Genomic DNA, 27,725 nt, shown 5'->3' with positions numbered 1-27,725 from the left:
GTTGCAAATGGCAGTATTTCATCTTTTTTTATGGCTAAGTAATATTCCATTATATATATATATATATATATATATATATATATATATATATATATATATACCACATCTTCTTTATCCAGTCATTCACTGAAGGACACTTAGGTTGCTTCTTTTTAGCGCTAAGTAATAAATAGTCCATTGTTTAGATGTACTATATAGTATAGCCATTCATCTATTGGAGGACATTTGTTGTTTCCAAGTTTGGAATTGATTTTTTTCTATCTAAATGTAGGACTTTATAGCTTTCCCTATTTTTGTTTTGTTGATTTTCTCCTATTATTATAACCTGTTGAGAGCTTTTTGAATTCTAATTCTGTTCATGCTATATCCTTAGAAGGCATATTCATTAAATTCACAGATGAAACAGAGTTGGTGGGAATGGCTATGTCAGTTTAGTATACTAGGCATGAAGTATGCTATGAGTAGGAGGCAATTTAGTGGCTTGCAGGATAGGTATGGTCTGGTCTAGTTTAGACTGAAGACGCAGCCTGAGAAGCCAGAGAATGGCCAAGGCAGTGGAATATTACCAGGGGTGATGCAGTGTCAGGAAGAGCTTACATCACAATTCTAGGAGACTTAATTTTAGAGCAAGAATGTGGCAGGGGTATAGGGAACAAGATATTTAGGCTTGGAGGGAGCTGCGGGGAGCCAAATGAGGTATCATGTCCTCCTTGCCAGGCAGATTGAATTCCATAGGATAAGCCTGAGAGATAGAAACCACCAGGGCTCATTCTGGGCACATCAGATGCCAAGCTTGGTTGTCAGCATGATTTAATCCTAGACTTGCATGCTGATTTGAGTCCATCTTTATTAATAAACTGATGGAAAAGTTGGGGTATGGTTGGGCCTACAGATGGGCCTCAACCAATAAGACCAATTTCAGGGACCTGAAGTGGGCAAAAGGAGAAATAGGCAGGCTCTGATAGAGCCTTTAGGCCAGTCATAGCTAAAAATATTTCATTGAATATTTGGCTGCTTTCCTCAGGAATCTTTATTTTTTTAATCCCTCAGTTGCAGGTGTACTCTCCCAGAGAACCCAAACAATCACACACTACAGTACTGGAAGGACCACAACATCGTGACAACAGAAGTCCACTGGGCTAACCTGACTGTTACTGTAAGTCTGGGAGCTGCCAGATGGTCTAGCTCTGTGGCCACCAGGTTTAAGGGGGACTTCTAGGTAGAAGTGGGTAGCCCTTTAGCGAGGTCTAGCATTTAAAGTAAAATTTTTAAAAAACTATTCTTACTAATTTTTTTTCTTCCTCCAAAATCCTCTTGTACATAAAGGGAAAAAGTAAAAGAAGATTATCACTCTTTTCTCTTCCCATATACAATAGCTATACCCTACCCAGTGACCCTATGCTAAGGATATATGGAGATGAAACCAGGCAGGGGTGGGGGGCAGATCCAGGTTTTATGAGGCTTGAGGAACACTCAGATTTGGAAGTCCTCTGTTCTAAAAATAATACATATTGCTAGGGCCCTCCCAGAATCTTATGTTTGCTTGAGACAGTTCTGGTTTCATTTTCAAAAGTGTCTTAGTTAAAACCTTAAGTAGTCAGCCTACCTGGAAGGGGCCTGTGCAAGTGAGATCCCCACAAGTGCATGGAAGTCAGTGCCATTGGCAGCCTGTGACCCTCGGCAAGTATGGGATTGCAGTGAGTGGTGGACTCTGAAAGCAGCAGCCAGTTTACTCCCTCCTGCCTGCCTTTCATTACCCAGAATGCTTGTTCCTCTAGGAATGCCAGATGATGCATGGAGAGTTCACGGGATCTGCATGTGGCCATCATGGACCCTATACTCCTGATGTGCTCTTTTGGTCCTGCATTCTCTTCTTCACCACCTTCATCCTCTCGAGCACCTTAAAGACATTTAAGACAAGCCGCTATTTCCCAACCAGAGTATGTAGCATGTTCATCTATTTCTTTTGTGGTAGAATTCTAATATAACAGAGCCTATTCTCAGCCTCTATGCTACTTGCTGAGTAGAGTAGCAGGCGAGAGCTCTAAATGTCCTGATGAGCCGCCCTGTAGCATCTCTTCTTCTAGTGTCCGGCAGCCTCTTTCATAGGTGTGTAGCATGGAACAAGGAGTTAATACTTAAAAGCATTTCGATTTAAAAGTGCCAGGTGAATTTAAAGTGGAGTAGTAGTCTCGGAAACCTATTGTCTCATTTTCAGAATACTGTTAAATCTCATTTCCAGAATGTTGAGACATGTAACATGCAATAGCTACAGCTGGCTCTGGAATATAGTCAATTGGGGTGATCACTTTGGATATGTAGGGGACCCCAAGGTCTCCTCCCAGGGATGGCTCTTGTAATAGATTATGAAATTACTGGTCACATTTACTGCAGCAGCCAAAATGCTTCTGGGAAATGACTTGGTTTGTATGACTGGTTGAAGTCTCAGCAACCTTTCCCTGATGCAAATGGCACTGTTTTGTCGTGGCCAATTATATAAAGGCAGAATTAGAGGCCAAGTATAGAGCAGCTGAAGGAACCATTGCTTAGAATAGAAGCTCAAATCAGGAAGAAATGGTGCTTTTTGTGTAAGTAAAGTTTCAGTCAGGTACATTTGCAGAGCAGGACATGTGAATGGATGGAAGGCTCAGTTGATTGGATAGTTACTGTACACACCTACATGACCAAAACACATTCTTCGACATCAGTGAGCCTACTGATGTCTAAGTAGTTCAAGGAGTTAAAGGAGGCACATATGTAAGTTCTAGGTCATTGTTCTGATCTGGACAAACAGTGAACAAGTGGAAGTTATGCACTAATTACTTGCTCAGGTCTGGACTACATGCTATGGGGGATGCAAAATAAGTTTAAAACATGGTCACTGCCATTGGACAGAAAGGGGAAACACATGAAACAACCAGGTCTGCATGAGACAGTAATACATAGTCGTATGCCAACCTGAGATGTAAGTGCTATAAGAGTTCAGAGAGATTTTGTGTGAATTTAAGAGGAGAACAAATAAAACCAAGGATGGGGACCTGGAAACCTCAGGTTTCAAAGGAAAGCAAAGTCTGGTTAAGGTGTTAATGATGTTACATGTGGCTGAAATACATTTTTCTCTATAACTGTTGAAAGTTCAGAGTAAGGCAGGCACTGGGCATTTCAGAGGCATTGTATTTTATTAAAGCCACACTAAACTATAAAGTGAGACAGTCCTTTTAGGAACAAAATGCTGTGGAGAAAAATGAAGCAGGAAAGTAATATAGGAAGTACTGAGGTGCAGGGTGGTGACTAGTTTTAATTAGGGTCCTCGGAGAAGATCTCATGGAGAAGGTGATATTTTAGTGAACATAAAGGGGCTGAGGAAACGACCCAAGAGGTTACTGGGGAAAAAGCATTTGAGGTAGAGGGATGAGAAAGTATAAAGACCCGGAGGCAGGACTGAGTCTGGTATGTTTAAGAAACAAGGAGGTCTTTGTGGCTGGAACAGAGTGAGAGAGCAGGGGAGCTTTAGGAGCTGGGGTCAGAGAGGGCATGATGCTTGTGTATGTGGGCCTCATAAGCCAAAAAGGCCTTTTGGGTTTTTAACTAAGTGAAATTAGAAACCATTTCAAGGTTTTGGTGGAGTCATTAACTTGGGTATATTAACATATTCTTGTTTAAATATGCTTTTGTAATTCACTATAAAATTAAAACATTTTTTGGGGATTTTTAAACCTTCTGCAATACTAAATTCTTTTCTACTGCATGCCAGGTACGCTCCATGGTGAGTGACTTTGCCGTTTTCCTCACAATCTTCACAATGGTGATTATTGATTTTTTGATTGGAGTCCCATCACCAAAGCTTCAAGTTCCCAGTGTGTTCAAGGTAAACAGAGCTCAGGGTACTTGATACCTCATGTAGTTTCATAGAATCTGGTTCCAGGTTATTTCAAAGCCCTTTCCATAATCTAACCATGAGTCTGGCAGTCCTCTAAATCTGAGCCTTGCTCTTCATGCCTTACCTTTTAGAAAAGCAGACTCCTCAGGCTTGGCTAATTTCAAGTCAGAAAAGTCAAAGAACAGCAAACCTAAGGTTGTTTAGTGATTGAAAAGTATTATTTATGATCATTAATGTCACTTTTTAATATGTTAAAATTTAAAACAATGGAATGTGTACATTTACATACATACACACTAGTTACTATGGAAATGTGGATCTCTGGAACAAGTCTGGAGGACAGCACTTTCATTGAGTACCAAATGCATAAGGGGACTGGGAAAGATGCGAAAGCTAAGCATAGGACTTGGGCCTGTCCCTCAGGATCTTGTCTTGTGAGGAGGTAATCTGGCTGAGTGGCTTCAGCTGGCGTCTAGGGCTCCTGCCAGAGTAACCGGGATATCTCTTCAACCCTATTTCATTGTTTGTAGAACTCTCTATAATCTATAATATTTTTCCAAAAACCTATATAAAAAAATGAATGTTCAGTACATGGGGATTCCAAATATGTTTCCATTTGGGAGCACTAACTGAATAAACAGAAGACGGAGAAGCTGAGCTCAGCTCCATAGATCCCCACAGGGTGGAGAGGAAAGAAGACCTGGACATACTCAGTGACTGGAAAATGAAAGAATGGGAGAGGCTGGGGAGGAGAAGGAAGGCAGGAATAAAGGCAGTCTTTAACTCAAATACCCTGTACAGTTGGCCTTTGTCTCTACCCCCTATTCCCTCCTCCCTCCTTCCCTCTCTCTCTCTTTCTCCCTCTCTCTTTCTCTCTTCTCTCTTTCCCCCTGAAGTAGACCTGGTTAAAAAAAATCTTTTTCCATATTACTTGAAATTTTTAATTTTGTTTTCTTAAATTTGCTAAAATGCCACCAGTTTGAAATTTATGGATTTAAAAACACCCTGTTTAAACATATAATATCTCTGGGAATATGTTATTCTCACCTTAGGTGAGCGAGCACAATCAGCTTTCTCTCTAATATCTAGCTGAGGTCAGCCCTGCAAGAGGAACGGACTTTGTGTAAAAATAAGTAATTTGGGAGCATTAAGCAGTCCTTGGAAAGGTTCCCTGATGGGCAGGCTGAAGATAGTCAGAAGGCATTGAATTTCGGGGACATCTTGGAAGAAGGCCTCTTGCAAGTGGGAGAAAGATGAAAAAGGGAAATGGGAGAATATGAAAGAGTTGTTGTTCATTGGCAGGACTTGCTTTCAGGAAGCAGAGAAGAAATTTTCTTTCTTCTTCCCTTTCTTATTATAATACGTGGCCCTCAGTGACCAAACACTCAATCTGAAGGCTAGTACCATTACGAGCGGGTTAATGGCAGTGAGGGTTTAATAAGTTTTTGTATTGGCCTAACAATTTAACTACCACTTAGAATATTGTCACTAAGGAAATATAGATTCTGTAAACTTTCAGAACCTGACCCATTTATAATTTTTGACTTGGTGACATTATTGAAGAGTCTTTAAATCCCAGAGTCACACCAATATGGAACCAAGTACTTGGGGTGTAACAGACTTTGCTTTGTTTGTTGAATTTGGGTCAATTCTGGGCACATTTGTATCCCTGGTCTTTTATACTCCATCGCTACTTGCCAAACAAGGTGAACTTTTTTTTTTCTCAGAGTACTCTGTGGAGGGGTAGGGAAGGGTTGAGGATCTAGAGAGTTTATGTATGTCGTGAACACCCAAATACGACTTATGAAAAGTGGTCTTTCAGGGGCTTTGGAGAGGGTCCTGGATCAAACAAGTTGCCAGGTTCAGCAGTCTTGTGCTCCTCTCTCAACTCTCTAGTGCCTGAGCCCATTTCACTGATGATGGGAGAAGTGCCGCGGACCAATCCAGTCTAAGCCCAGGGTATTTGATGTAACTGACTCTACCTTTGTTTGTGTTGTAAATATACATTATATGGCTTCTGGAGGCAGATAGTCAAAGTTATTTATATTTATCTTTGGAAGTCATTAAATTATTTTTTGTCAACAGTTTCGTTGTTAATTATATTTTACTTGGGCTAATGTTGCGAAAAAGTTGCTTTCTTTGTGCATAGGGATTTGGAGAGTAGGGGGAGGATATAAAGGATTTATGAATATTCCATAAGAAGTTGATAATTGTGGATTGACTCTTTCAAAGGAGATTTGTAACAAAGTCATAGATTTCCTAAGGAGTTTCTGAATTTCATAATTTTTTTTAAAGGATTTTCATTCAGGAATAAAAAGAAATGTGACTATTGTGATTCAGTTTGCTTTGTTTTGTCATAATGGCTATAGATAACTTAAAATACAAAAATAAAACCTTGTTTTTCCCCTTTAGCCAACCAGGGATGATCGAGGGTGGATTATTAGTCCCATTGGCCCCAATCCCTGGTGGACTGTGATAGCTGCAATTATCCCAGCTCTTCTCTGCACTATCTTAATATTCATGGACCAGCAGATCACAGCTGTGATCATTAACAGGAAGGAACACAAGCTTAAGGTAACAAGAAGTTCTGACCTAGAAGGACTAATGACAGCCTGTAACATGTTTTTAATTGTAGGGTAAACCCATTTAGGCCAGGAACTATAGAACCTTGATAAAAGCAGTCACAGAAGGAGCTCATAAGGAGTTTCCAGGGGTTTCCAATCCCTAGAGCGGAACATGATGGTATGATGTGAAAGAAGCTTGGGCTCCATTACTCTTTTCTTAAACCTGTGGGGAAGGTGGCCAGGCTGAGTTCCTAGTGGTCCTTATATAGCCACATGCTGTAGGTCAGGCTTATCTTCCTGAGGTTCAGGTCAGAGCTTGGATTACTGTTTCCTAGATCAGGCATTCTCCCATTAGTGTCTATTACTGGGGTTTCCAGACTGAACATTGAGCCCAAGGATCCTCAAGAGGTAAGGTTGGCTCTAGTGCATGTATTAATTAGGGAGAGGCTTCATGCCTTCATCTCTGTTCTTTCCTTACTTAGGGTAGGCAACATGCATATTTGTCAAGGATCTGGGGGTGTGTTGTAGGAACCCAATAAGCACATTTATTTTTAACTCATTTAGTGTCTACTATCTAGAATGATCAAGATGTGGCTTGGTCTCTGACAACTCTGCCAAGGAAGGATGAATCTTCGAATGTGTGAGACTCAGAGTGAGATCTGGGGCACTTGGATAAAGAATGGATGTTGGCATGTTTTGCACAGGCTAAGGTTTCCCTTTTTCTTCTCTGTTCCCTCCAAATGAAGAGTGGCTGAAATATTTGGGATCACTGGACCCCTTTCTTCTTACCTACATAGCCCTGCTTTGGGCCTGAGACTCTTAGTTCACTGTTCTATGCCCTACTACAGCCAGACCATTGGTAGTGACAGAGACTCTTTTCCTCCCACAGAAAGGCTGTGGCTACCACCTGGACCTGCTGATGGTGGCCATCATGTTGGGTGTCTGCTCCATCATGGGCCTGCCCTGGTTTGTGGCTGCAACTGTCCTGTCCATCACACATGTGAATAGCCTCAAACTGGAATCTGAGTGCTCTGCTCCTGGAGAACAGCCCAAGTTCTTGGGCATCCGAGAGCAGAGAGTGACAGGCCTTATGATCTTTGTGCTGATGGGCTGCTCGGTCTTCATGACAGCTATATTAAAGGTAATTATTCATTCACTCATTAGGTAATATATTGAGTACCCAATTTGAAAATAAAAAAGAGCTTATTCTAGTGGAGTAAGTTAGATAAGACATGGTTAAGAAAGTTAGTTAAGAAAACAATAATTACAGAATAAAAGTGATCAATGAAAATATACAATGGTCTACAGTGCTATAGAAAATTAAGGAGGTGCTGTTTTAGTTAGTGTGGTCAGAGAAGGCCTCTCCAAGGTGATGGCATTTAAGCTGAGATGCAGCCAGCCATGCCAGAGAGAGTGGGGAATGGTATGGGGGAAAGGGATAAAAATAGTCTAGTGAAGCCCCAAGGTGGGAAAAAGTGATGTATAGTAAACATCTGGGTGAGCTGGCTCAAGGATGTTGGGTAAAAGCAAAAGCACAGTAAGATGAAATTGAAGAGTAAGCAGGGGCAGACCATGCAGGACCTTGTTGACAATGGTAAAGGTAGCATTAGAAGGGTTTTAACAGAAGGACATGATCGATTTGGTGTTTTCAAAAGATCACTCTGGCTGATGGCTAGAGTCTGAGGTTTTAGGATTGGGGAAAAATAGAAGCAGGGAGACCAGTGAAGTTATTACAGGTAGGGATGTGGTGGCTTGAGTAAGGAAGTTAGCAGTAGGGATGGATAAAAGGCATGTCTGCTGTATATTTTGGAGGCAGATCCAAAGGTCTTGCCTGTTGACTAGATGTAGAATTGAGTGAGGAAAATGGAAAAACACCTGCTAGGTTTCTGACTTGGGCAGATGGAATTTAGATGTGGAAATGATTTTGTGACGGGCAAGGCTGTGGTCAGATTTTGGGTGAGATCTTTAGGAGGCATCTGAGTAAAGAAGCTAGAGGAGGGTTCTGAAATAAAAATATAAATGTGGGAGCACATAGGTGATATGAAAGCCAAGGGAGTAGATGAGATGACTCAAGGAGAGGGGTAGATATAAAAGAGAAGTAGGACCAGAGAGAAGAACAGTCTAAAGAACTCCATATTTAGAGTTAGGTAGAGGAGGAAATGCAACAGAGACTCAGAAGGAGCTGCCAGAGGTAAGAGGGAAACCAGGAGGGTGTGGCGTCAGGGAAGTGATGTGAGGGGAGTGTTTCAGGTAGGAGAGGTTAGTTAGGAACTATCTGGAAAGATGAAGACTAAACCAAGGCCATTGGATTTGACAACATGGAGGCCTAATGTGACTTGACAAGAGCAGATTCAGTGGAACAATAGGGCAGAAACTGAATTAACAAGGGACTAATGAGTAAATAGGGTGTGAGGAAGTAAAGAATGTGAGTGGACAACTCTTTCAAGAGGTTTTCCTATAAAGTGGAACAGAAAGATGGGCAGTGGCTGGTGTGAGATGTGAGGTTAAAAGGGAATTTTAGAAAGATGAAAAATACCTGAACATGAGAAAAAACTTTTGTGTGTGGGTGTAAGGCCTGCATCTGGGAAAAATGGGGTGAGAAGGAAAGCTCTGTGGCCATATCTTCAAGCCCCAACCATTCTGGAGCACTTATTTGTCTCTCTTGCTTCCATTTCTCCTTTTTTTTTTTTTTTTTTTTTTTTGTGAATCTCTGAGCACCCTGGCCTGCACTGCAAATGCTATTTAAGGGTGAGATGAGAGAGATGAAAAGAATTCTGCACTATCTGCCTGTTCACTCAATCTTGCCACCTCTTCTCATTACCCTCTTCTACTCTCTGTCCCTAGTCCTACCCCACTCCTACTGCTGGTCTAGGTGCCGTCTGAAGAAGCCCAAAGATTGCTGCTCCTCCAGTAATATAACCACAAAGGCATGGTGGTGGGCATTGCCTGGCCTTCCTTTAACTATCTTGGGAGAATTCTTTTAGGAAACCATTCAATAGTTCTACAAACAAGCTAGCACCAAATTGAGACATCTACTCACTCTAGAGCTGGAACAACATAAAATCCAATGGGGGATTTTCTAGTTCTGAGGGGAATTATGTTTGGGAATATTCTTTAGCCCCAGAATAAAAGCAAGTCTAGTTTAGTCTTCAGCTCTGAGATTTTCCTTGCCTTGATTTTATAGACCTCGTTTTCCTACCTCATAGATTTGCTCTGAAGATAACTTGGATTAATGTATGTGATGTGGTAGGTGTATATGTATATTCGATATAAAAATGTTATTTCTCCCCAGGTCATTCCTTCTCTGATAAGGTATCTTATTTCCCCACTCCTGCCCTCAAGTCTGTTTAGTAAAAAAGGAAACTTTTCTAGTTTGCATTAAAATATACCAACTCCCTGAGGAGATGATTGTGTGATTACAAAATGTTTAAAAGGTATCAGTTTTGTAAAAGAGGTGTGTGTGTGTGTGTGTGTGTGTGTGTGTGTGTGTGTGTGTGTGTGTTTGCCCATCCCCACGGAAGAGGAAGAGCCAGACATAGGTGAGCGGTGAGGCCTATGATTTAACTAGGACCAGATTACACTTACATGTAATCATTTCATTTCAGAACAAAATGATATTTATCACTGTCAGCTTCTTAATCATGTAAAGGCAGCAGAAACTAATGCAACATTTATACAGTGGTTTTGTGACTATGCTTCCTTCTTGGAGATTTAAAAGTTAATAAAGTCCAGAGTACGCTGATACCAAGTATAATCTCTGGTCTTTCTGCCCTTGTCTTCAGTTCATCCCGATGCCGGTACTCTACGGAGTCTTCCTCTACATGGGAGTCTCTTCACTACAGGGAATTCAGGTATTGCATGGCTCAGCCAGAGCTGTCTTCTCACTGTGAGCTCACCTGTCCTGACTGGGGGCAGGGTGGGGGGACACAGCTCCCTCCCCTAGGGAAGCACAAACCAGTTTTGAGAAACCATTTCCTAATCTTGCTGGTTAAACTATTGTAAACATTTCTTTGGACATCGGGCAAAATACAGTCATGTTGGCATGACGGTGCAGACACTTACAGCTGGTCTGGCTTGATGTCATGGTTCTAGTCATTTTTTAATTATTCAACAGACAATTATTAGGCACACATTAAACATGAGGTGTTTTGTCAGATGCTAGTAAACTTATATACGAAAGATTTGCCAAGAATCGAACTGGCTTCCACACAGGAACAGTGCGAGTTTTAGTGCCAGGCTAAAGTGTGAGAGAGGGGGTTTAGCTGTACATTGATGAAGAGATTGGGTAGTAGTGGGAGCTGCTCCATGTAAGCAGATACAGCTTCCTGTCATACTCTACCTTTTCCCATCTATCAACTCATTCCTCTCAGTCCTTTGAACAGAGAAACTCTGGAGCTTGTTACTGGTTACTTGGGTATCCCGGATGATATGATGACTTAGCTGCTGCTCCTATATTTGGCTGGTTCCTCTTTGTTTTTATGGACTATCCAGTGGTTATTCTTATACACTGAATTCTAATGTGACTTTGGGCAGGTTATTTAATCTCTTTGGGTCTCTGTTTTCCATTTTATGGATGGTCATATTTTCTACATCGATTGGTATGAGGTTTCATTTTATGTTTCCACTATAAGTAATCTTGAGAATCTTCAAACTCCTCCAATAACCAGGAAGAGATTTAGTTTTGATAATAAAGAGAAAGATGCAATTACCTTATTTTGTTTTTAACATTCCCTGAGAAAGAAGCTTTCTCAGGAGCCATAGTGTGGGGTAGGAAAAAGAAATTTGAACCTAGACTTTAAAACAGTGAATCTGAATTTTGACTCTGTCACTTACCAACCATGGCCAAATTACATGCCCTCTCTGAAATTGTTTCCATTTCTGTCCAGTAGAAATGGTATTATCTACCTTTCAGAGCAGGTGATATAAGGGATACGAATGGGCCCAACAAGGCTTCTGACCCAGAGAAGCCTCCTGAAAATAAATGCCAGTCCCTCCCTTTCAGTTCTTTGATCGTCTGAAGCTCTTTGGGATGCCTGCAAAGCACCAGCCAGATTTCATCTACCTTCGGCATGTGCCACTGCGCAAAGTGCACCTCTTCACCCTCGTCCAGCTGACTTGCCTTGTTCTGCTCTGGGTCATCAAGGCATCTCCAGCTGCTATTATCTTTCCAATGATGGTGAGTTTTTCAAAAATTATTTGTTTTTTAAAACTGTGATAAAATATACATAACATAATTTACCATCTTCACCTTTTAAAGTATATAGTTCAGTACATTCACGTTGTGCAACTATCGCCACCATCCATTTCCAGAACTTTTTTCATCTTGCAAAACTGAAACTCTGTACTCATTAAACAGTAATTCCCCATTTTCTTCTCCCCTCATCCCCTGGAGACCACCATTCTGCTTTCTGTCTCTATGAATATGACTACTCTAGGGACCTCATATGAGGAAAACCAGACAGTATTTGTCCTTTTGTGATGGGCTTATTTCACTTGGCATAATGTCTTCCAGGTGCATCCATGTTGTAGTGTGTGTCAGAATTTCCTTCCTTTTTAAAGACCGAATAATATTCCATATGTATGTGTATATACACATGCACACATATACCACATTATTGTGAATAATGCTAACAGGAAACAAATACCTGTTTGTGTCCCTGTTTTCATTTCTTTTGGGTATATACCCAGAAGTAGGATCGCTGGATCATATGGCACTTCTATTTTTAATTTTTTGAGGACACGTCATACTGTTTTTCGTTGCAGCAATAGCATTTTACATTCCTACCAGCGCAGAGGGTTCCAATTTCTCTACATTTTGCCAACGCGTATTTTCTGTGTTGTTTTTGAGGTTTTTGTTTATTTGTTTGTTTTTGGATAACAGCCAAACAATGATATCTCATTGTGGTTTTGATTTGCATTTCCCTAATGAGTAGTGATGTTGAGCATCTTTTCATGTGTTTATTGGCTATTTGTATCTCTTCTTTGAGAAATGTCTTTTCAAGTCCTTTGCCCATTTTTTAAATTAGGTTGGTTTTTTGTTGTTGTTGAGTTTTAGGAGTTCTTTATATAATATGGATATTAATCCCTTATTGATAATGTATTTGGTTGATCTTCATAGGAGCAGCATTATTTAGGGGACCTTGAGGTGGGGATGCATGTGTATAACAGTTTGTCATGTTTATTTTCTAGGTTATCAGTCTGCCGGGCCTTCCTTCCTTCCTTCCTTTCCTTCCTTCCTTCCTTATCCCCTACTCTATCTTTTTCTCCTTCCTTCCCTCCCTTTGTTCCCCTTTCCCTCCCTTCCCTTCCCTTCCTCTTCCTATTCCTCTTTCTCTCTTTCTCTTTCTTTCTCCCCACCTTCTCTCTTTCTTTTGTGAATCCGACATGGAGAGGAGCCTTCATGTTTGCAGTAATTCGCATATTACTTCAAAGCAATAGAGTTCCAATTTAGAATTTATTGTGATCAGAAGTGCCTAAAATGGTAGAAGTACACTGTTTTAAGCCGCTGGGGGAGAGAAGGGGGTTCTTCTAGGACTGATAAGTGACTGGGACATCCTTATGTCCTTTCTAACTGAAGCAAGATCTTTGGAAAGGAGACTAGAGAAGCCGAACTATGTGTGGCGCAACAGATGACAAGCTGTTTTCTAAATCTAGGGTGGTGATGAAATTCTTGCCACCTTACTGTTTCATCACCTCTTCTTGATTCCTTCCTTTCTCTGGCTCACTCTGTGTTACAAGGATACTGAAAATTCAGTGGAATGTTTGAAAGTTACCCATAGGGTAGACCTCTAGAGAAAAGAGGCAATGAGGATAATGTTTGGTACTTGTTAAGATACTTTTGAACTCTATCCTACTGGGAGAATATTCAAGGGCGAGGAAACTAGAGGCGGGTTTCTTTTTCCCTGGTCTCCTAGGCATATACTTTTCTGATGGTTTCTCAATTTTGTCAGAATATACATAGGGTTCTGCATTTGGGTGTTATGTTCAGGGACTGAGTTTTGGTTAAAGAAATAACAAATTCCTAACAATTCCTGGAGAGATACTATCAATTTTGAATTTATTGGGAAAATAGTCACTGAAATTCAGGAGAAACGTGGTTGAATTTAATAAGCTTTATTTGCCTCATTCTTTGTCCAGCCGCCAGATGTAGCTGGTGAACACCAGTCAATCCAGGCAGGTCATTTTGGTTTATTACTGGTTCGTCTTCGACTAAAATGGCCCTTGTGGGAAAAAAAAAATGTAGAGTAGCAGTTGAGAGCCATTGACCTGTTTCTGCTGAGGAAATTAGGCAAGTCACTTTCTCTCCCTGGGCCTCAATTTTCTCACTCATAAAATGAGTGTCAGACCAGACTAGAGGGCAGAGGTGAAAACCACTAGAGATCCATGATGCAGGCATAAAGCAAGGATTTGGTGGAGAAATGCATAGGCAAGGGATCAGAGGGAATCCAGAGGGCCTTTCAAGGTCCCTTCACCCCATGGGGAATCATGCCTGGCATGGGCATGGCTGGCCCCACCATAGCCATGCTCCTGCAGAGGCTCTCCAACCCCATGTGCTCTGTAGCTCTACTGGCCCCAGGCCAGGAAAAGGCAGCTCTTAGGGCCATCTGCAGATGAAGTGTTTCTCTTTTCATTGAGGGAATTAAATTAGTTGCTCTCTAGGTTGTAGGGTTATTAAGATAGTTAAATAAATATTATACATAAAACACTTACCTTAGTATCTGGTCCAAAGAGGGCACTCAATAAAAGGCAACTATCATTATTATCATGGTTTGATTTTGCTTGAAATGTCCTTATCCGCTGTGAAAGTAAGACTGCTTTTAACTCCAGGACGTAAATGAGCTCCTTTAATTCAGTTTCTTTATTTTTCTTCAGGTTTTGGCCTTGGTCTTTGTCAGGAAAGTCATGGATCTTTGCTTCTCAAAGCGAGAGCTGAGCTGGTTAGATGATCTCATGCCTGAAAGCAAAAAGAAGAAGTTGGATGATGCCAAAAAGAAGGCCAAGGAGGAAGAGGTCATAGTTCTTGCACCAACTGTACACTTTGGGGCAGCCTCAAATTTCAGAACATAGGAAGGGCTACATGAAAAGTCAGCATGTCTGGAATCCCAAGGGTTATATTTAGGAGCTAGGAAGATTCCTCCAAAGCTGTTTTCAGCTGAGAAAGGATTAAAGATTCTTGTCCCTGTCTGCCCTTCATTTTTGGATTTGACAGCCAATTGTTTTGTTTGTTTGTTTATTTGTTTGCCTACAGTCTACTCACCAAGTTCACACTTAGACTATGAACATAGAATCTGCTCTTATCATCAGATCTAATGGTTCAGTGTCTCCCAAAGGTCTAATTTGATAAGTATACAAAACCTATTATTTCTGAGTATTTGTTATGTACCTAATTGCAGATGATGTTGTGGTTGGCACCATGCAAAGATAACTTGCACAGGACTTTCTGTCCTTCCTCATTTCTCTCAGCACTTGGCATCTGCCATCCACACAGTGGACCCTCAGTTGGTAGCCTACATGTGCAAACAATGAATGTGTAGCAAAATGAAAATACTCGACCAAGAAATGAAAGAGCTGGAAAGTGTTTTCAAATACAGTTAGTGTCTGAACGTGTCCTTTGAAATACATTTTAAAAGGACTTTTTTTCCTAATATCTTGAATTTTTAAAATCTTAATTTATTTTTTCCAGTCTTATTGAGATATAATTGACATGACATTGTATAAGTTTAAGGTATACAATGTAAGGAATTGATGTATGTATATATTGAAAAATGATTATCACGAAAGGGTTAGTTAATGCATTTATCACCTTACATAGTCACAATTATTATTATTTTTTTTTGTGGTGAGAACTTTTAAAATCTATTCTCTTAGCAACTTTCAAATATACAATACAGTATTGTTAACTATAGTCACCATGTTGTGTATTATATTCCCAGAAATTATTCATCTTATAACTGAAAGTGTGTACCCTTTGACTATCTTCACTTATTTCCCCCCACCGCCCCCACAAACACCAATTTATTCTGTTTCTATGACTTCAGTTTTTTAGATTCCACATGTTAGTGAGATTATACAGTATTTGTCTGACTTCTTTCACTTAGCATAATGCGCTCAAAATTCATTCATGTTGTTGGAAATGGCAGGATTTCCTTTTTTTTATGGCTAAACAATGTTTGTGTGTATATATGTGTGTAACCTTTTCTTTATCCATCCTAAGTGATGGACACTTAGGTTGTTTCTATGTTTCAGTTATTGTAAATAGTGCTGCAATGAACATAAGATGCAGATATCCCTTTGAGATAGTGATTTCATTTCCTTTGGTTATATATATCCAGACGCAGAATTGTTGGATCGTGCAATAGTTCTCTTTGTAATTTTTTGAGGAATCTCCATACTTTTTCTCATAGTGGCTGTACCGATCTACATTCCCACCAACAATGCACAAAGAGTTTCCTTTTTTTCCCATCTTCACTAACTCTTACCTCTTGTCTTTTTGATAATAGCCATCCTCATATGTGAGGTGATATCTCATTATAGTTTTGATTTGTGTTTTCCATATGATTGATGATATTGAATGCTTTCTCATATACCTGTTGGCCATTTGTATGTCTTCTTAGGAAAAAGAAGAGCCTTCGCCTATTTTTTAATTGGATTATCATCATCATCATCATCATTATCATCATCATCATCTCGCTACTGAGTTGTATGTGTTCTTTGTACATTTTGGACATTAACTCCTTATTAGGTTATGTGGTTTACAAAAATTTTTTCCCATTCCATATATTGCCTTTTCATTTTGTTGATCATTTCTTTTGCTGTGTAGAAACTTTTTGTTTGATGTAGTCGTGCTTATTTACTTTTGTTTTTGTTGCTTGTGCTTTCGGTGTCAAATCCAAAAATCATTGCCAAGACCAATGTCAAAGTGCTTTTTCCCTATGTTTTCTTCAAGGTATTTTACTGTTTCAGGCCTCACATTTAAGCATTTAATCCATTTCAAGTTAATTTTTGTGAGTGGTGTAAAATAAGGGTCCAGTTTCATTCTTCTGCATGTGACTATCCAGTTTTCCCAGCAGCATTTATTGAAGAGACTGTCCTTTCTCCACTGTGTGATCTTGGCTCCCTTGTCAAATATTAGTTGACCGTATATGCATGGGTTTATTTCTGGGCTCCCAATTCTGTTCCATTGGTCTATCTGTTTCGTGTTATTAAATAAGCTTTAACAATTATAGGCACAAAAGCAATGGAGGAAAACTTTAAAGTGAAGATTGATAGAATTCATTACATAAAATGCAAAGCTTTTAGACATCCAAAAACACAAACAAAATTTTAAAATTACACACATATATGCGCACACAAATATTTATTTACATAAAATGTTAGGTAGTGATATGGTTTAAGAAGAAAGTAAGGGGATATGGGAGTTGCTTTTTTTAGGGTGATCAAGGATGACTCCTTTAAGGAGATATTTCAGCAGAAACCTCACTAAACTGAGGGGCAAGTCATGAGAATATATGGGAGTAGGAGCATTCCAGGCCATGGGAACAGTGAATGCAAAGGAATGAGCTTGGTATCCTTGAGGAACATCAAGAAAACCAGTGAGGCTGGAAATGGGAGAGAAGTAGCCAGGAGAGTAGTTAGAAATCTGTGGCAGTAGTTCAGCCAAGAAGTGACAGTAGCTTAAGCTTTGGGAGAGGTGGTGAAAAGCACTTGGTTTGGGACTTATTTGGAATATAGAGCTGATAAGTTTTGCCAATGTATAGTGGCATGGGTGAAAGAGAGGAATCAAGGACGACTCTTAGATTTTTGGAGTAAACAGTTGGATGAATGGCTGTGCTATTTATTAAGATGGGGAAGACCTAGGAACAGCAGTTTTAGGAGGAAAAATCAAAGGATCTCTTTTGGATGTTAAGTTCAAGGTGGCTGGTAAACATTATATTCCTTATTTTTCAAAATTTCTGAAGTTTAAAATTATATAATGATTTTAAAAACTAAAGAAAAAAATAGACTTTACCCCAAATTTTCACATCAGCATCTAACATTTATGTTCAGTTTTAAAATGTTCTATTTAAATTCTTAATACAGTTTTCATATAACTATAATAATTATATATTTTTGTGTGTTGTTATATATAAATATATTCTGATTTTTTATCCTCAACTTGATTTCATAAGATATTTTCTTGTTTCTATATGTCTATATGGTAATCATATATGTTGTTTTAATGGTTGCATAATATTCTGTAGTATTATTATCTCAATTAACTTAAACTTTCTTTTTTTAAAACTTATAGTTGTTTTTGGTTTTATTATTAATTATCCTACTTCAACCATCTTTGTACATATTTCTTCTCTAATTCTTTTTTTTTAATTAATGGGATTATTTTTTGAGAGAACATTTTATTATGGAACGTTTCAAACATATGCAAAAGTAGAAAGAATGGTCATTATTCATATTTCCCCAGCTGACTTACTATTATTTTTATTTATATTTTATTAAATTTATTGTGGTGACATTGGTGACTCACTATCATTTTTAACATTCAGTTTGAAATAAGATCCAAATAAGGTCCATATATTATAATTGGTTGATATGCTTCTTAAATCTCTTTAGGGCTTCCCTTTCGATCTCTTTTTCTTTTGGTTGGATACACTGGGTCTTTGATCTGTAGGGTTTCCCACCATTTAGATTTTACTAAATGTATCCCTCAGTGTCATTTAATATGTTCTTCTTTTCCCTATATGTCTAGTAAATTGGTAGTTGGATCTAGAGGCTTATTCAAATTTGGGTTCTTTTTTAAAAAAATACTATTCCATGTACAAAATCTGGTTGTCTCTCTTTTTGTGATGAGTCAAATCTATGAAAATGTAATTACACTCTTTTATAATAAATGTGAGAAAAATTAGGGAGAAACTAGTGATAGAAAATGTGCTGGTGTAGACGCACGATTTTACTTGGTCCATAATATAAAAATATCTTTTTTTCTTCCAGGAGGCTGAGAAAATATTAGAAATGGGAGGAGACAAGTTCTCCTTAGAAAGCAGGAAGTTACTAAGTAGTCCTGGAAAGAACAGCAGTTTCAGGTAAAACCTCCCTAAACACCAAGGGCTTTACTGTTTTGGGTATTCTATATATGTCCTGGCTTTGTTGGGGGAGCGGATGTCACACAAGCAGCTGCTGGTATAAAAAGCCAGCACTCAGCCTCCCAGTTCCAACCTGTGAAAACACCTTTTCCTGTCATGGTTTTCTGAGTATCTCTCTACCTGCCATGTATCAGGCACTCGACCAGGTGCTGGAAATCACAAGGAGAACTGTGTGAGGGAGCCCAGGTACTGAGTGCCTTCTCTGTGTCAGGACTCTCTGCTAGAAGGTTTTCTATGTGCTGTCATTTAATCTTTACACCAACTCTCTGACATAAGTCTCTATCTACATTCATGCAGCATGGAAACCAAGGCATGGATGGTTTTATTTAATTTGCCCAAGGTCACAATGCTGCTAAGTAGAAAGTTTAAGACTCAAACCTTAGCCTTTGTATTCCTCAAAGCAGTGTTCCTTTTACCTTTTTTTTGCCACCTTCCTAAGATGAATAGGATATGATCTTCATTTCCAGAGAGTTCTTAGCCTGGTAGGCATGAAATTCCCAAGCGTCAGCAAGCCTTTGGGGATGAGCAAAGACAGCCTGTTCCAGCTTGGCTCATGGCATCCACAGTCCTAGGAGCCAAGGAGGACCTAACTGGGATCTTAAAAATTCCTTACTTCTGCCATAATTTTATCCCCTTTCCCTATTGAAGCTGTTGCTGTCCACAAGTCACGGGAAGCTAAGTTGGTCCATTTGTGGTTTCATTACTGGCTTTTGTTTCCTCTATGAAAGAAAAGACATACACAAGCCGAAAGAAGCGCAAAGGTTGAGGCAGGGCGGAAAAGGAAGAGAGGAGATCTGGGTCATCTGGATGCTGGATAATTTATTGCTGAATCATCAAATTGAATTGATTATGGTTTATATTTTATACTGAGGGGAAATGAGGAAAGTCTTTTTATATCTTAAAAATTTTTTTGATTTGTTTATTTTTGACAAATATAGTATATATTTAAGGTGTACAATGTGGTATTCTGCTATATGTATACATCATGAAATGATTACTACACTTAACACTAATAACATATCCGTCCCCTCCTACAGTTACCATTCCTTTTTGTGTGTGCAGTGAGAACACTTGAGATCGACTTTCTTAGCAAATTTCAAGTGTATAATACATGATTATTAACTATGGTCATGCTGTACATAGATCTTCAGAATTTCTTTATCTTATAACTGAAAGTTCGTACCCTTTGATCAGTATCTCCCCTTTCCCCTACCTGTGCCCTACCCACCTGCGCAGCCTCTGGTAACCACCATTCTGCTTTCTGTTACTATGGGTTTGACTTTTGATTTTAATTGATCCCAAAGCAATGGAATCTTTGGGCCTTAATAAACTCTCTACAGGTTGTTCTGCAAGAAGCCATAGGCTTTGAATTCTCTGGTGGCAAAGTAGGAGCAATGTTCCTCCTCTACTAGGATGCCGCCTTCTCCACTAGCCTTTTGAAAGGAGACAGTCTGGCTTGTAGAAAACTTCAGAGTGCTCTGGAGTTCTAGGGGACCAAGGACTGGATTCAAGGTCTTGATTCTCCACTTACCGGTGTTTGACCTTCAAAGGTTTCTTAGCCCTGGGAGCTTTGGTTTCTGCGCCTTTAAATGAGAATGTTAATATTCGCTAAGGCCATGATAGTTAAGATAATATATTATACAAGTCCTTCATAAACTACAAATAGGAAGCATTTGGCTATGTAAGTGAGAAAATGAAGAGTACTTAGTGCCATGCCTGGCACACACACTCAGTAAGTGGGAGCTCCTGATGCCACCACTGCTGGCCTCACAGTGCTGCCATCGGCACCCCAGGAGGGACTCCTCCAAGGAGTGCAGAATAGTGGGGGTGGGGCTGGCTGCCATCTGGCACCTCGGCCAGCTCTCCACACCGCCTCATGGGTCACCTTGCCTCTATATTCCGACCGTCAGGTTCCTAGCTTTCCTGAGAGCTGTTAGCTGAGCTCCCTCAGACATAATTTTTCCCTTTTGCTGGGTGGTGGTCATTACAGACTGAGATATGTATTTTGATGGTATGTTTGACATTTACTGTCCTGAGTATTGATTTCAGATGTGACCCCTCTGAGATTAATATATCCGATGAAATGCCTAAAACGACAGTGTGGAAAGCTCTCAGTATGAATTCTGGAAATTCAAAGGAAAAGAGGTAAAGAAAACTATAATTGCTGATTTTTACTTATTTGTGCTTTTAAAAAATAGAAACATGTTGAAAGTAAAAAATATTTTAGTCGTAAAACTGAATCTGTCTAATAAATATCACTTCCAGGACTGCTGCTATCCCCATGAGAATAACTATAAACTCAAGAAAAGTAAAAAATGTTTTCTAACTATTTGAACAGATGTGCTTTTTTGAACTGCCCATTTACACAAATCCAAAGTCAGGATGGAATTATTTTGGGCTATAAAAATTTGCTCTATTTAGTTCCCTTAATCTTCTTTCTAGTTTCCATTTCAAAATCTATAGAGCATATTTCTGGTGACTGCAACCACACAAACTGAGAAATTGCTAAAATATTCAAATAGTGTTCATAGTATTAATACAATTCCGTAATAAGAATTATTGCCAAGTAAAGATTTTGACATATTAAGTTGTAACTATTTTCTGATTTTGGAAACAAAATTCTGTATATCATTTGCCAATAGCATAGATCAGTGTTAATCAGGTTAATGAAAAAAATGGAAGGACTTGAGGCATATTTGCTTGCATCGAAGTAGACTATGCATCCAAATTGAATAATTATTTCAAACACCATTTAAGTTTAAGTAGGCAGACAACTGTAGGTAAAATCTTAGGTGTTATTAAAGGCAAATTTTTAATTAAAAAAATAAAGCACTAGGCTAGAAATTAGAGACCTCATTTAGTTATTAATTCCATGTATAACCTGCAGGCCACTGTTTCTGGCTCTCAGTTTATTCAGCAGGAAAATGGGAACAATCCTAACTGCCTCACTCATAAGGCTGGTCTGAGGAGAAACTGAAGTCCTATGAAAAGTCACAGCCACCGGTGGGTGCTAGTGGTGGGTTATTTCTTCATCGAATGGGTTAAAATAAATCTATGCTGAATGTGAGTGAAATATAGAATCTTGTTTCCTTCAGAGGAAAATCCAGGCAGCTGTCGAAATGTATAAAGCACATGGTTATTTTTAGTTGAGAACTAGTCTACTTGTAAATGAACTTAAAATATAACCAGATCCAAATTGTGGTGACATCTTCAAAGTATTGTGTTAAAAGCAGGAATGAATCATGTGTTCTCTTTTCGTCTAATTGTAACACTTTTATTCAGTCTCTTCAACTAAAAGTCTTTGCTGGGAAGGAAGATTTGGGCTGTGAGGTGCCTCAGGGAAGTTCTGGTTACGGAGAAGATGGTGAACCTCTCGGAGAAGAAGCAAGACCAAGTCTGACCCTGTTCTTGGTCGTGTAAAAGCCATGCCGCGGCATTCAGTTATTCATGGTGTGCACTGGAGGGCATCCAGCCATCCCCATACCAGCGGCCAGTCACCAGATGTGAATGTGGAAGCAGAAGACCACTTCCTGCTGGTACTTCTCCTCTTCCTTCTCTTTCTCTTCAGAACTGCCATCATTGAAGACCCAGCCTCCCATTTTCCAGACATTTTCTCTGAAACTCTCTGCTGGCCTGCCAAGCCATATGGATCCATTCTGCCACTGAGGAGTCCTTCAATGAGGTCCCTATTCCTAAAGGATGGGGTAGGGTAATAGGAGCAGAGAGAAAAGGGAAGGCTCTCCAGTCCCATAGTATCTGTGGGCCTTGGGTGGATTGCCTGCTCTGGGGGATGCTGGTCAGACCCAGAGGCTGTTAGGAAGGTCTGCTACAAGGAGGGTCAGCAACCTGGGCATTGGCAGTGTCCACGACCGCAGCCAGAAGATGCCGCTGACCTGAGTGCATCTTCATTGTTCCTTAGCAGCAGTCTGCATAACTCAGCAAGAACCTTGGATGATGAAAGGGCCAAGAGGAGGGACATTGGTGTTGTTTAGCTTAGACGGAAAAAGACTCAGGCGGAAGTCAATAATGGGAAGTGAGGAAGGGAAGCTTCTTTTAGTTTCATCAAGGATGGAGTAAGAAAATAAACTTAAATTGCTACAGAAGGAATTAGTTTAGACACCAGGAAGGACTGCCTAGGTTGAAATTTTGTCTGCTTTCTAGATATCTGGGAAAGGTTTGATAATAATTGTTTGTGAGTAGAAAGGGAGATAAGGTGTTTTCATTGGCCATGGTATGGAAACATCCATGTCTTGCTGCTCTCTCTTGAAGACACATTTGATTCCATTCCTGGAGAGATCCAAGTGCTTACATAATGTCTCCTTAGCTGCCTTAGTAGCAAACCATCATCATCAACTCAATGGACCAAAGCCACCTTCAGCCATGTGGTTCCTTCATCATGGATTTCTGTTGGTTGACAAATATTCTGGCTCTCAGATGTAAAAAGCCACACTGAGAAATGAACTTTAAGTGGTGAAATTAATTTTGGTATTTAGTATACAACTATATTTATAGTTTTTCTCTTCTCTGTTGCATTGAATATCAAGGGTTTGGGCTCCAGTGTGTATAGACCTTCCCTTCCTTTGTGCACAGAATGTGACTAATGAGCATGCAGGGAATATGATCATATTAGTTTTCCATCCTGGAAACTCTTTGGGTAGTAGGACGTTCCTCCAATATGCTCTTCTTTCACAGGTGAAGAGTTAGCTGCAAGAACTTTACCGAATTTTACATTCCATACTCGTAAAATATATTAGTGTATTCTAGGCTTACTCTAAGGACTTCTGATATCAAAGGAATTCTGTATTTCTTTCATATTTCACTTCTCTTAGAGTCACAATTATTTAAAAACACAGATGATTTTCAAAATATTTAACAACTGGTACAGGATGGATACCATCCACTCAGAACGGATGCTTGCTGTAAACGAGCAGTATGTATGGCCTATTGGCTGAACGTCACACTGCTTTCGAATGTTAAAATGATATTCCTTTGAATTGTGGGTATTATTTCTGGTTTGTCTGATTTCTACTCACAAGGCTGTTTTAGGGACAGCTTCAGTTTCCTTTTATATGGTGCAGACAGGAACAGGCATTTTTCTTTTTATATGGGCATTGAAATCTTTTGAGCCAGAGCGCCTCATTTTGTCACTTTAGGATAAATGTAATAATTGTACCCATTTACCTACCCAACCTAGAAAAATTAGAAGGCACCCTTTTAATGGGAAAAGCTTTCTTGCTAGCTTTTCCTGTCCCTCTCAGACTGCTTCCTTGAGCTTACCTCGTTTTTCACCTTTGTTTCCTGAGAACACCCATGCTTTCTTCCTCCATCTTGCCCCTCCCATCTTCTCCTGCCACCTTCATGCAGGGAGGCTGGTGACTGCTTCACCTATGTCCCTGCCTCAGCGTGGCTGTAATAATGTAATAGGGAAGAGCCCATCATGCATCAAAACTAGGTGACAATGTCACTTAGAAAAATCTTTTTCCTAATACGCTGATGTCTTATGACGCCTTGTGTGTGCTAGGCTTCTTGAGAGTAGGGAACCTGTCTTTGTTTCCTCTGTGCAATACGGTTATAGAAACACGTGTGTCCTTCTGAGTCCTTCCTGAGCCAGACCCTCCTAGGGTACTGCGCCTTAGGAACGTTAGCTGCTTTCGAAGGCTGTGCCAGTCTTTTTAGGCCATTAGATTTTTCTCAGACAATAGCCAGCCTCATTTCTAGTATATCTCAGTGATAGGAATCATTTCCTAGTCTTACTCTCTCCTCTTTCCCAGCTGCCACCAAACACTCAAACCCAGCCCTGGCTACTTCTATACTCAGGTCTGTGGCTGGCGACTGTGGTGGCAGAGCCAAGCTGGGCTGTGTGTGGGAGTAGAGGTGAAGCAGCAGCACTGTGTGTGTGTGTGTATGCACGTGCATATGCGTGCATGTTGATCGACAAATCAAAGTGTATCCATAAGATTTCATTGCTGCTGTTAAACAGCCTTTGCACCTAAGCTATGGGAACATCAAAAAATATGATCATTCTCCCATCTAGGTTCCCCCCTTAGACTTCTCTTAATAGAATAGCCTGAAACAAATACAAGCTGCTTAGTCTATAGAAAAAGGTTTAAGTTCAACATTAAGGAGAAACCGATTTAGAGGTGGAAAGCGTGGCAGGTAGTTAGGTGATTTCCATGCCCAGGTTTGCTTGTTCAGGAGGAGTAGTCCACCTCTTTTATTTCAGGAATAGTTGAGTGATGGCAGGCCAATGGCCCAAAGGGCTGGTAGTACAGAGATAGGAAGGGAGGGGGGCCAAGGATTTAAAAAAGTGATGATTGTTGGAATCTTGGTTCTAGTGGGGAGAACTGGTATTGCTAAGAGGGTGGGTTACATTTAGGGAGGGGTTGGTCGAGAGAGAAGGTGAAGACCAGCAGACATATGCTGAAGTTGCCAAATATGTTTGGTTGCATAAAATGCAGGCTAGCTCTTTGTGGCTATATACGATTTCAAACTTGTGATGATGGGATTATCAGGAGATCTGGTCTTTACCACATACCACTGCTATCCTTGTCTCTGTATTCATATAAACTTGCCGTTAGGTTAGACGGGTAGTGAACCATGTACTTTCAAATGACATTGTGAATATCTGCTATTTCTCTTTTTCTGGGGTGTGAGTGGCTTTTACATTAGTCATAAATGTTTAATAAAAATCTGGTATATGCTAAGTTTCAGACTTGGTTAACATCTCAGGCTGTGACTACCATGACCCTTCAAGAGGTCTCTGGTTCTAGGCATTTGTGGTTTCTGGTCATCCGAAATAGACAACTCCCAGTTCTACTTTATTTTCTACCTACTCAACTCTCCAGAATCCCTCTTGGTAGAGGAGTCAGCGATTCTCCCTGAATTTTCTCCATCAATTTCAATTTCCATGTTCTGAGTCTCCACCTTTTTTTGAGGTATCGGAGAAGGCTTGACCTCGGGTTCCCTGGTTTTCCATTTAACTAGCATCAGAAGTACTATCCAGTTTGTTCTCTCTACTACTTTAACAGCCTCTCTAAATTTCTTCTTTTGCAAGAGAATTAGCACTTCCTCTTGGGACTATAAGCAGTCTTTGCTAGTTTGTTACTGCATTTTTCTTGGACTTCTCAGGTTTCCAAGCCACATCCTGGTAGGATATTAAGGAGCTCTGCATTAAATGCTCTCAACTTTCCTGACTTTCTTTTGATCGTAGGTGTTGGGCCTCTCATAAGGAGGAAATCTTTCCTGCAGGCCTTGGCTGGTCCAATGAGACATCATCCAAGACAACACCTCTTTTTACTGACTCAGCTTTTTCAAGCACCCTTTCCTATCCTTTCTGCCTTTTCCTCGGTCTTTCAAGTTCTTGGAAGGAAGAAGTTCTTGGTTAGAGGCCCTGAAAAAACTTAGGGGTGGTAAGAGACATGAGAGCTTGAACAGTTCTGGGGCTTCTCGCAAAGGGGACTTTACAGTTATTTTCCTTATTTAGAATGCGGGACTAAGGATTCTCAAGCCCTCAGGCTCATCTGTATTTCAGTGTAAAGAGAAAAAGACATTCTAAAACCAAATAGAAGTGATTTTTCTACCAAATCTATTCTTTATGATTCTTGGTGCCCTTAGTCTCTTACATTAATTATACAAAATAGGCATTTGACTTTAACAATTCTTTACCAAAAAGGAGGCTAATTTTCATAACCAAAAGAGGTATGAAGTAACTATATCACTGCTTGAAACATGAAAAGAGGAAAGGAGTCTTATGTGAGTCTTTTCAATAGGAAAATTCAGTAAGTGGAATGATTCATCCATAGGCATCATTCTTTTAGGAGATTCTGTGCGCAAAGGGAATGGAATGGTTTCTGATCCTTGTGAAAAGAAAAGGACGGGCATTTTTTCTTAAACCTAACCCACTTTGAGCACCGGAGAATACAGAACTACTTTCTTCTAGCTGATGGCATTAATATTTCCTGAGAGAGAGAAAACCCACCCACGGCACTTTTCTCAGCCCAGCAGAAATCAGCAGAGCTTGGGCTTCTCTTAGCGGGTTTGCACTTGACTCCAACATGCAGGTTTTTCACACATGCAATAATGTTGGAAGCAGAAGTACCAAACTGAATGTGCAATTACTCCTTTTGAAAAAGAGGCCAAAGTCCTCCATCCCACTCCTCTATCCCATATTCACTCCTCCAAGATGATAAGCCTCGCTCTTGTTTATCTGTGTCTGTCTGTCTGATTTGGTTAGACATGGTCGCCCTCCCAAGCTAATGGTGTCAGGTGGTGAACAGAGCAACCTTCCTATGGGAGGGGACAACTTGAGGTGCTGGTACATTTCCCTTGTTTCTTATGTTCTTTCTAGCAGGTCTCGTGTAAAGATAGAGATATTTTTGTTTTAGAGATTCCAAAGTATATATTTTTAGTGTAAGCAATGTACCCTCTCCACAATCCATGGTGTAAATATAATCAAGAAAAAAAACGTGTTATTGTGATAACCCCATAGCAATCTGTGGTAGGAATAGGATCCCTGTGCCCTACCAGCCAATTCTAATGGTCTGTCTGTGAACCAGGGGAAGTGGTTGTGTCACCTCTGCCTGCCCAGACTTTCCTGTGCTCAATGGGTGAAAAATAAAATCTGTGTAAACTGCTCTTTGTGTTCTTTGAGCCCAAACCGAGGGGCTGAGCCAATGCCGACCAACTTCAGAACCTGTGAAGAGTTGTTATGAAGATGGGTGAGAGAAGCGTGGGGTGTCTGCTGAGTGTGCCTTGCGAGGGCTGTGTACACCTCCTTGAGGCAGACCCTGAACAGTTCTTGAGGCAGAGACATGGAAGGAAGCTATACTGGCCCTTCCTTTGGAGACCGCTTAGACTTATGTTTGGGTGGGAGGACAGGACGGCATGGAAAGAGAGCCCATTTTGGAGATAAAACCAGGCTGATGAGAGCAATTGCTAATATTTGAGGACTCTACTGCTTAGAAATTCAGATTTTTAAAATCTGTCACTCCAGAGTTTTGATTTTGTGGGGTGAGGATTGCTCAGTTTCTTTCCCTCTCAAATCCAGTTCTTGGTGGGTTGGAGAAAAGGGGAAGAGGGAAGCAATGGAGTAAGAGTATAGAGAACAGTGAGGGGGTGAGAGGCAAGGGTGGGGGGAGAGGCAGT

The 27,725-nt window shown here is 40.2% G+C and overlaps 1 protein-coding gene across 8 annotated transcripts in view; it reads left to right on the top strand.

Moving 5' to 3' along the window:
* SLC4A8 (solute carrier family 4 member 8) overlaps positions 1 to 27,214 on the top strand; it is a 68,533-nt gene extending 41,319 nt beyond the window's left edge. For all 8 annotated transcript variants that reach the window (XM_016142641.2, XM_016142640.2, XM_016142638.2 and 5 more), the window contains 11 exons: positions 1,051 to 1,156; positions 1,779 to 1,940; positions 3,755 to 3,868; positions 6,293 to 6,454; positions 7,334 to 7,585; positions 10,227 to 10,295; positions 11,447 to 11,620; positions 14,317 to 14,454; positions 18,430 to 18,521; positions 20,631 to 20,726; positions 21,864 to 27,214. In XM_016142641.2, the coding sequence (XP_015998127.1) occupies positions 1,051 to 1,156; positions 1,779 to 1,940; positions 3,755 to 3,868; positions 6,293 to 6,454; positions 7,334 to 7,585; positions 10,227 to 10,295; positions 11,447 to 11,620; positions 14,317 to 14,454; positions 18,430 to 18,521; positions 20,631 to 20,726; positions 21,864 to 21,876 (1,378 nt within the window). In that variant the 3' untranslated portion in view covers positions 21,877 to 27,214. The remainder of the gene's footprint in view (positions 1 to 1,050; positions 1,157 to 1,778; positions 1,941 to 3,754; positions 3,869 to 6,292; positions 6,455 to 7,333; positions 7,586 to 10,226; positions 10,296 to 11,446; positions 11,621 to 14,316; positions 14,455 to 18,429; positions 18,522 to 20,630; positions 20,727 to 21,863) is intronic.
* Positions 27,215 to 27,725: the final 511 nt, after the last annotated feature.

Source organism: Rousettus aegyptiacus, unplaced genomic scaffold, assembly GCF_014176215.1.
Source record: "Rousettus aegyptiacus isolate mRouAeg1 unplaced genomic scaffold, mRouAeg1.p scaffold_m13_p_2, whole genome shotgun sequence".
NCBI classification, from domain to species: Eukaryota; Metazoa; Chordata; class Mammalia; order Chiroptera; family Pteropodidae; genus Rousettus; species Rousettus aegyptiacus.
Note: the sequence above shows the minus strand (reverse complement) of the source record. Positions and strands in the feature narration are given on the sequence as shown.